General features: G+C 41.5%; 1 protein-coding gene across 3 annotated transcripts; it reads right to left on the bottom strand.

The window, feature by feature from the left end:
• Positions 1-11: 11 nt before the first annotated feature.
• On the bottom strand, positions 12-9,646 carry ahi1 (Abelson helper integration site 1). Of its 3 annotated transcripts, none has more exons than XM_085767068.1 (26): positions 9,543-9,646; positions 9,047-9,126; positions 8,508-8,629; positions 7,739-8,307; positions 7,528-7,616; positions 7,225-7,411; positions 6,780-6,972; positions 6,598-6,693; positions 6,321-6,506; positions 6,024-6,176; positions 5,568-5,700; positions 5,295-5,418; positions 4,744-4,973; positions 4,207-4,313; positions 4,002-4,120; positions 3,208-3,338; positions 2,968-3,108; positions 2,657-2,850; positions 2,466-2,549; positions 2,069-2,186; positions 1,683-1,741; positions 1,499-1,564; positions 1,254-1,416; positions 1,097-1,167; positions 419-507; positions 12-246 (listed from the first exon to the last, which is right to left on the bottom strand). In XM_085767068.1, exons 2-26 carry the CDS (start codon positions 9,054-9,056, stop codon positions 66-68), a joined length of 3,615 nt encoding a protein of 1,204 aa, XP_085623194.1. In that variant the 5' UTR covers positions 9,057-9,126; positions 9,543-9,646; the 3' UTR covers positions 12-65. The 3 variants fall into 3 exon arrangements, with proteins under 3 accessions (XP_085623194.1, XP_085623196.1, XP_085623195.1); XM_085767070.1 differs by having other exon boundaries at positions 8,511-8,629; XM_085767069.1 differs by lacking the exon at positions 9,543-9,646 and adding an exon at positions 9,331-9,354.
• Positions 9,647-10,108: the final 462 nt, after the last annotated feature.

Raw genomic sequence — 10,108 nt, 5'->3', positions numbered from 1 at the left:
ATGTGTTTTCTGTGAAAAAGAATAAAAATCAAAGCACTCAAGTTCAAACAATCGTGTCATTGAGTTTATGTATCAGGCACGAAGGCACCGTTAGTCCGGCCTGTCGGTCTCTTTGGGAGCGGTCTCTCTGTTGATCTTCCTCTCCTCCTGATGCTGGCTGACCCCGAAGCATCGGCATCTGAAAACGTGGCCTGAGACGACAGTGAAGAAGCTCCTGGCTTTTTCATCTTCTTTTTCCTTCTTGCTCTGTGGAGAAACCATAGTTTGCAACCAACATGTGTTATTTATTAACTATAATATAACATATCTGTCATAAAACTTGTGTAACATGCAGGCTGGCTTGGAGCCTCATACAGAGCTTAGCACCAGTGCCCTTGTTAATAAAATCAAGAACAGTTAAATGAAGGAAGCCACTTACCTGTCATCAGTCAACTCAGGTTCGGTGTCAGTAAGGGCCGGTTCAGAGAGATACCGGAGTTCCCCAGAAGTACTGATCGCAGCAGAGACCTTGAGGAAAACATAACATGACGATCAGGACAGGACAGTAAAACATATACACTCACATCCAAGGGTAACAATAAAATGCATAAAAAGATTTTTTTTTTAAAATACCAGTCTATTGCCACCTTGGTTAAGTCTTATCTACATGGACTTCACAACATTTCAACCACAAAAAATGATCTTCCCGAGGTGAGACATACATAAACATAAATGTAACCCGAGGAAATATGTAAAAATAAAAAGTAAACTGAGGAAAACCATTTGTGGTTAAAACACTGTGTACATTACTTGTCTTTTAATCCCACTGTGGGTGATATGAATTCACATAGACAGCTACAATTCCTCTAATAATCAACATCAGGCTTTTAGAAGAAAACTTCCAGGGCTGCAGCTGGTGTTTGATGGTCAGAAGACAGACTGAGTGAAGTTATCATTTTACAAAACAGAAACAGAGGCACTGGAAGTAAGATTACCTGTATCTGGTGTGCAGCAAATTACAGTATACCTCCTCTTACAACCACAAACTGTTTCAGCTTTTACTTCAATAAGGTGGTTATAACAAAAAAAAATCACTGTATCATTTGTATCTACATACCCTGGTTGGTGTTGACCTGTCAATAGTCCCCTCAGACACGGCTGTGTGAGTAACATCTTCTCTGTAATCTCCTGCAACAATAAAGTAATTCAGATGGAGACTGTTGGTTTATATTATCCAAAAAGTGTGTGTGTACAAGAAAATAAAATCTACTTACTCTGATCCTCTACATAAGAAGCTAGAAAATATCCCTGCTGCCCATTGGCCAGGCGCCCAAACCACCAGTTGTCGTTGTCTTTGTACAGCACTTGGATGACATCACCGCGTTGTATGGTCAGTTCATCAGATCGATTCGCCCTGTAGTCGTAAAGCGAGACGACCTAGAAGAAGAACACGGCGACCATGATTGGGTGAAAAAGGCTGCAACGTGTAACTGAGCTCATAGCTACAATAATTACTTACCACTTGTTGAACAATGGCAGAGTCTGTTTCTGAATGTGCGCCTGAAGAAAAGTGGTCAGGAAGCGTCTGATAGAGAAAGAAAGATAACATTTAATCTTAGGGAGGCTAGTTCGGTTCAGTTCCTGTTCATGCAGAACATTTTAAAAATTGGAAATTAAGAAAAATGCACTGTAAACAGTCTTACCGTCTGAAGCCTTAAAGATGAAGTTGCTTTTAGACGCTGACCAACTGGACTGAATCTGCCTGCAAATACAAAACAACAACAACAACAACAAGGAGCAAACATGAATACAGAATATCTCAAAACAATCCAGTGAGTTGTATTTGCAGAGATCACTTACGGATACATGTAAACATTACAAGAGGTCCGTCTCTTTCTCTGTGTGTGGTGTACATGCCTCAGGAAACTCTTAACCACAACACTGGGTCTTGTTCACCTTATGCTATATTTTGTACAGCTATAATCCTCCTTGGAAAATATTTTTACCTCACGTGTCGGGGGGGCTGCAGTAAAAGCTATTCATTGGTTAAAGACAAATCACTGTGTGATTAACAAAACAAGCCACTCACGACTCTGGGTGCTCAGCGCTGCCTGGGGGATAAGCTGCTCCGCCAGAGAACCGGAGAGCTGCAGCTTGGAGTGTGGCGACAGGAGAGACGGAGGTGGTAATGAGGCATTTAATCCCGTCTGAAAAGAAAAGGGCCGGACTTCAGTGGCGCAGAAATGTATTCAATTTCAAAACGGCAGCTGGTATGATTAGGCCTCTTGATGAAATTTTCCTGGTCAGTGGTTGAGAGGTCAATTCAGAGACGTGAATGTCAAAGCTTTAATGAACAGTATGCATAATGACTTGGTAGTAGAAATGTAATATGCAGTGATAAGATTTGAGTTCATTATCTAAAGATCACCTATAGCCTTTATAAAGACTTAGTAATCAAAGGTGTGTTTATGGACTTCAATACTCACTGTGCCAGAATCTGAGGTCAGGCTCCTCCCTGTGTGTGTAAGGCTCATTTCGTATCGAGGAGTGGACGACCTTTGATGTGGTTCCTACAAATGTATTGAAATGGTGTATGATGAGTGTTTGCACATATTCTATTTTAAACATTCACAGTCTGCTTGTTTTAAAGTATATTTCAAAGTAAGAAAATATTTACAAGAACTGAATCCAGCTGTTCTTTCACAGACTGCATTTTCAGCGCGAGTCTTGCTGTTTGGGCGAACTGATCCATGGCTGAGGCAGCAGATCTGTCCTGTAACCCTGCGGGATCGGGTGTGTTGATGATGGTTTTGGTGTCTGCAGACGTGGATCTGCTCATTGCCTTGATGCTGTGCGCTTCCAGCTGGGACACTGTGTGGAACAGTGAGACGTAGTTGTAACTCAATGTAATTACACAGACTGCTCATAAAATATTCAGGGGCTGGATCAACGGAAAAAAGGTGGGATTTGTCAGGTGCGTTCACAGACCTTTGCGGTCGTACAGGTACACGTGGACTGGCTGGCTCCGGCCGAAGGCGCAGAAAGCCACCATGTTCTCATGGGGGTGGAAGGACACCGCGTGGAGGGCGGTGGGGTAGCAAAGCTCAGAGTACACTGCAACTTGGTCACCTGGGAAGGCAAAACACCACACAGTTGATACCATCTCATACAATGCTGAACCGACTATCTCCTTTTTTACAGGACAAAACAAACAAACAAGATCCTGACCTGTGTCTGTATTCCAGACATACGCCATCCCATCCTCACTGCCAGAAAAGATGAAGTTCCCGCATGGTGTGAAAGTGCTATAAATCCTCTCTCTGTAGTTTGTGGCTCCAGTGTACTTCTTCACAGCCAGACTGGAAGAGGGCGAATATAAATAAAGGTAATGAAAATATACAATAATATATATAAAAACATAACTTTTGTCTGTTTATAGTATTTTTCTGTGCTTAAATGGATAGTTCAACATTTTGGCAAATTGGCCCATTGCCATAATTCCTATAGTTTTAGGAGTAGGTTTGTTACCTTTAATTGTCAGTGCAAGCTATTTTTAGAACGGCAGAGCAGAGCCGCGAGCTGCTCAGAGCTACGCTACAGAGTTGTTTTTGAGGTAAATTAATGCGAAACCGCTGATGCGCGTTCCCATCGGGAGCAGTTTTTCGGCAAGCAGTCTCTGCATTTGCCTAGAAAACAACTCTGTCCCGTAACGTTCCGTTATTACCCCATAGCGTGGTGAATGTGCAGGTCACAACTTGTCCACCAGAGCGTTTTGGAGTTGTTGGATTGTGTATTTGATGAGTTTGATGAGGGAAACCAAGAAATCCCATTAGCCTCCGTAGCTTAGCTCTGAGCAGCTCTCGACTCTGCACCGCGGTTCTAAAAATAACTTGCAACGACAATTAAAGGTAACAAACCTACTGCTGTTATATATGGGCCAATTTGCCAAAATGTTGAACTATCCCTTTAATGAAACAGGAGTTTCCTGTAACTTCAGCTGGTGCTGATTTTGCCTTATTTACATTCTGAGGTCCATCATCCTCAGGACGCTGTCTTTGGCGTGGATGAGCAGGCACCGCCCGTTTGGATGGAGCTGCAGCATGTTGATGGGGATACCGCTGAGGTCACTCTCATCAATTTTCTGCCCAGAGACAACACACTTCAGGTTACAGCAGAACATTTTTGTCTATTTCATGTACCACATCTCAAATATTACGGTTCCTGTACCTTCTCTATACACCAGCGATGACATGACTGATGCTGCCTGCTCTCATTTACTGAAGTCCTCCACACGATGATGAGGCCTGTGTTGTCTGCAGAGAACATCCTTCTGCCTAATAATTTCATGGCATAAAGCAGAAGTGACATCAGGAATATGAAGGTGCGTTACAAAGAAAGCCAAGGCTCACATTCATTACACAGAGCAAAGAGACAATTTGCTTTATATAGAAAGTAGCTGATGTTCTGATCTACTTTTCCAAAAGGACTTGTTGTCATGGTAAATTGCGAGTTTAACAGCTGAGACTGGCTAAATAAAAGCTTCATGCATAAATTAATTAGTTCATGCCTAAAATATTGAAACCATACAAACTTTAAATTATTCAGTCTGTGTCACGTGTACTTGATCAGGTGTATAACAATGTGTGCACCATTTATCAAAAAAAGAAACCACTTTAACCTACAAGTGTGAAGGGGCAAACATTTTATAGGGGGTTGTAATTGTACTTAACTTCATATACAGACAAAACACTGTGATCGTCATACCTTCAGAGTCAAAGCAAACTGTGTTGATAAAACTGCTGTGACCCTCAAACTCCTGCAGCAGCTGGCCATTCACGTCATTCACATCAAGCTTCCACACCCGCACAAGACTGTCGTAGCCCCCGGTCACCACCAGGTTCTGGGCCGTGGGGTGGTACTGAGCGCAGTACACAAAGGATGGATGAGGGAGCACCTTCTGGGCTGTTCCCAGAAGCCTGTCTACGTTCCACTCTCTGAAGGAAAGGAGCAAGAACTGACAGTCAGAAATGTTATTTTGTAGAAAAAAATATTTATTTAATATTTAATAATATTTAAATGACACTATTGGCCCAGACAGTAACTACTGGCCATAGGCTGCAGCTCAAAACATGCTGTGTCACTGGTGTAACAACGTACTGTCTGCTGCTCATAAGAGGAACACTTACTCCCCCTAGAGGCACCTAAATAAAATAACAATTCAAGCAGCAGCAGTGACGTCTCATTCACCACTGTTTTATTCACAACCAGTCATGATCAGTGATATGTATTACTTTATTTGATAAACAGAAAGTTACCTGACAGTTCCATCGGAGGAGGCAGACAAAAGTCTCTGGTCGTCTCTGGACCAGCAGAGATCGTAAACTATTTTGAGGTGACCACTGAAGGCAGCCAAAACCTTACCCGAGGGAATCTCATACACTGGAACAAAAAACACGATTTGTGTTTATATTACTGACATAAAAGACACCCACGCCTCTCAAGTTAATTAGCTGGTAATTTATGCTGAGGAGTCCAGAGGAGTATCAGCAGGGGAGGGAGGTGTTTTGCACAGACAGAGTGTTGCTTACCTACAACAGGGAAAGCATCTCTGTCAGCACAAGCTGCAGCCAGTATTGTCCCAGCATGAGAGAAGAGCACTGTGAAACAGCCCATCTGACCGCCACGAAAAGCCAGCATGGGCTTGTTAGGAATCCGACAGACCTGTAACAGAAAAACTCCTATAAGGCATGTGCAGTCAACCGTGTTAGAGCAACGACCAGGCCAGAGACAATTAAAAGCTGAGACAATCCAATGTGTCTGCAAAGAGTTTTCCCTCTAATATCCAGTCTGCTGTTGCACCGATCCACTCTTTATGTGTCTTGTGATGAATACAGGTTGGATCTGTTTCCAAGAATGATTTATAATATTTCATCATAGTGGTTTTATTTCCCTTAGAAAATAACCAAATCCTAACTGTGACTGCTAAAATGCTTCTGCTACAAGAGTAAAAATCGTATTTTTCAGGGCCAGTTAACTCTACCGACCTGACCAGGCAGCCTGCTCCATCTCAAGATTGTCGGCTTGCTGTCCAGAGGCTGCATCAAGCTCCTCTTAGTGACCTCGTTCTGCAGTTCACTGTAGGAGGTGCTGCCTCTCTCCTCCTGCAGTGCCATCATGGAGCGGATACTAGGATCCACCTGCAGGACAAAATCCAGCTCAGTTTCAACACTGGAGGCTTTACTTCAACTAAAACAGCACCTATTATATGACTAATGCATAGCATTTCAAACATAACATATACTAGAAATGTGAGACATTATAAGGACACCCAAAAGACTTACATGTTCAGGGAGCTTAATGCCTTTCACTGTGACATACAGCGTGGATGTGTATTTGTTTCGCGGGTACTTCCTCCACCACTCCACCACCTCTATACCTTTACACTGCTTCTTTGACCGAGGCGGGGGACAAAAGAGCTGGAGACGGAGTTTACTGTCGATGTTCAGCACGCCATTTGTGCCAACAAGCTAAACAGGGGGCAAATTTAAAAAAATACATGAATAAAATTAAATTGAGCCAGGAAGCTGTTTTTTGTCTACGTCAAATACAGGACTGTACCTTTAGAAATGCCCATGCAATCTTTCTGAATCCTCGTTCATGCTTGTCAGCATCTACGTTGGCTCTTGCTTCTTCCATGGTTATGAAGTCCAGAATCTTTACAGTGTCAAATGAAGCACAGTTATTGATAGTAACAGTGATACTGATGTAGTACAAATATTTCTGAATGAAACGCCTCTTACCTCAAAGAAAAGCATGACTCTGGGGCTTTCTTCATTTTGTTCAACAAAGTAACCAAAACGTTCATTGAAGATGATCTGCTCCTGCCACTCGGGGATGATTGATTTGTTCTTCTTGAAATCATACGGTTGAGTCATGATGGGGAGAATGTGGCCGACGTTCTCTTGCTCATAAAATGAGGACACAGGCCGATGGCTATGAAAAGAAGACAAAGACATATTAATGCATTATGAGCAAACAAAAAGAAAACCGAAGACATACATTTACATTGTTTATTGTTCATGATGTTTATTAAGACTTTAAAATAACTTTACTTATAGACTTTACGACACACATAAAACCGGACCACTGATGTTTCAAGTTATGATAATTTATCGAAAGAATGCAGATAGTAGGCAATAGAAACATAAATGCAGTAAAGCATAGGCTGAGAGTGTCAGTTCTCACCTGTCTTCTTTCTTCACATAATTTCCAGTGATTTCATCAACAACGTGGATCTTCACCATTGGGTGTGAGATCAGTAGGTCTGTTTTGAGGCGGTCCGTTCTGTGAAGGTACACTCCCAGCACAAGGCTGTCATCAAATGTTAGTTTCTGTGGTGCCTCTGCCTCGGTTTCACTCTCATCTTTCACAACTGAAAATGGGAAAATTAAAAACAAAACAAAACATGAAATTCATCATTATCATATATTTTACTGACATAGTAATGGAACTTTGTAAACGATTTCCTGCTATTTAACATCCATTTACCATGTTTTTTCTTCTTCTTTTTCTTCTTTCCTTTGGATTCTGATTCATTTTCTACATCAGCATCCTGGTCTGCAACTTCATCTTGATCACTGGTGGAGTGAGAGTCATTAGTACATAGCTTAAATATCTAAATCGGCAAAAACACTGTTGCCTTTAGGCTAAATTAAAAAATACATCAGATCTAAATACAGACTATTAAAAGTATACACACCAATAATCTGACTCTGTGACCACAGATTTTAGCTTCTTCTTTTTCTTCTTTCCAACATCGTTATTCAGCACAACACTTTGGGAGACAACACTTTCTTCTTCTGTCTTGACTCTTGTCTTCTTTGGAGTCCTCTCCTCCTCCTGTGCAATCTGCTGCTGGTATTCATGCAGGAGCTTGTCCTCTGCATCCTCCACCTGGCTCTCATCTCCACTTTTGCCTTTCCCCTTCTTGATTTTCCGCTTCGGTTCCTTACCACGGCTAACATCATCTGCTTCTAGGGCAACCTCAGACTTGGCAGCATCTGAATCCTTCTCAATGTAACTTGTGGTGTCTTCGGACACAGGGAGAGAGGGGAGCTCCCTCTTACTCTTCCTCTTGGCTTTTGATGTTTGAATCTCCTCTTGGTTTCTACTGTTGTTGATATTAACTTTATCTGCAATCTCTTTCTCTCTCCTTTGATTCTTTGTGTAGCGAGGGCTTCCCTCTTCAGGGTGATATGTATTCTGGAGGATGGTCTCATCGTCTTCTGTGTCCTTCTCAAGGTTCAAATTCTTTTTCAGATTCTGAAGCTAGAAGGATATCGCAGACAAGGGAAATGTCAGTACTGTTGTTTTCTTTCCATTTAATAAGATTTCAATCAGTGTATTTGTATGTCCTCAGTATGTTTAGACAAAGGTGGTGTACATAAGCATTTCAACACTCAATGATCAAATCTTGGAAATCTGGTGTGATGTTTCCACCACTGGATGCACAATATTAGAACACATACCACGATGGTCTCGGATGGAGTTTCAGTGGTTTTCTTTTTCAACTTTTTCTTCTCTGTATCAGTGTATTTCTTGAACACTTCATTGAATCTTTCCCGGGTCTTTGCCCGGTCCTCTCTCTCACCTGTAGAAAAATTTAAAAAAAGAGGTCACTTTATCATTAGTAAGAAAAGTGGGCATTGGACAGTTAAAGATAAGATCATGGTCAAAGCATACTTATGTGTTGCTGTAGTGAAGGCCACATAAGTACTGTTTGGGTTAGCATTTCATTTCTGCTGCACCATTTCAGATTAAAATTGTGTGCTTTTGACTTCAATTAATTTATTTACATCCATACACATTATTAAAAAATATAAAGTGTAACACTGTGTTGCTTTTTTTTTTTTAATTATAAGGGGGACAACACAATAAAACATTTATAATTCCCCCAGATTCAACCTACTAGAGTATTCAAATACTGATGATGATGCATTTTATATCCTGTGTACATATTGCTGGTAATACTTCCACTTCAAACAGAACATTTACAACTTTTACAGACCTGCTGGCATCCTCGGGCACTGTAAGGTCTCTCATTGTGAGTGCAAAAAGAAGACTAATCCGGGGAGGAAGGCTTTCATCCTAAAAATAAAAAACGTTAACGTAGCATAACAAAATCTCTGTTGGATGATCCTACAATGGTTTGTAACGCGTCCAACTAATTCGCTTTGTTCGGCTGGGTTAACACTTTTTTCCTGCACGTTTAATTTGAACGAAAACATTAGAATAAAATCAGGTTATATTTTCTGTGGTATTTGCTCATATAAACATGTCAGGAAAACAAACCTGTGCGAACCAACCGCTAAATACCGTTAGCTACTTTAAGCTAGCCTGCTAAATGCTAACTTTAGCTAAGTGGCATTTTTAACTTGTTGCGTTTGGTAAAGCGGGATTTAGATAATTCACCAAACAGTGAGAGCCTGTAATAAAACATACTTCACATGAACGTATTCAAAGAGCAGGAGATGAGTTATTTAGGAATAACTGCGTGTATCTACCCTGCACTGATTGTGTCGTCCTCCAACTCCAACAACGACGCTGCGACGGTTTCCAAGTCAACAACAGCCAAGGGTGAATGTCTATGACGTGTGATTAGTGTCATAGTGTATGGGGTGTGAATAGTGCCAGTATATGCGGTGACTTGATGCCGGAGTGTGATGCCGTGGTTCAGTGGTTTGGGCTTGTGGCCATAGCTTGTGGCTTACTGACAACTGTATGGGATGTCATAAGTGACAGAAAACTGGACGGCTGTAGAGTGCAGTTACAATTGACATAATACCGTATTTATCCAAGGTAAATGTCTCTATGTGAGGACTAGGCTTTTCCAACGGGAAGCTCAGCACAGTAGCCTTAGCCACACACATCGGCATAGGCTATTATGTAGGTTAGCTCTTGTGCATGACCAGGTCCAGATCAAATGAACTAATTTCGTACAGTATGTACATAATGTGTGTACATTTTAATCTGGCACACTTCCTTCATACAGAGGTATGTCACCGATGAGAGGTATGGGTGGTATGAGGTATATGACAAAGAGATGACTTAGGAATGGTACTCCTTATTA

This window comes from Trachurus japonicus, chromosome 22, assembly GCF_045865225.1.
Source record: "Trachurus japonicus isolate A0001 chromosome 22, Traja_1.0".
In the NCBI taxonomy this organism is placed as follows: domain Eukaryota; kingdom Metazoa; phylum Chordata; class Actinopteri; order Carangiformes; family Carangidae; genus Trachurus; species Trachurus japonicus.
The sequence above is the reverse complement of the archived record's forward strand: the minus strand, read 5'-3'. Positions and strand labels throughout refer to the sequence as shown.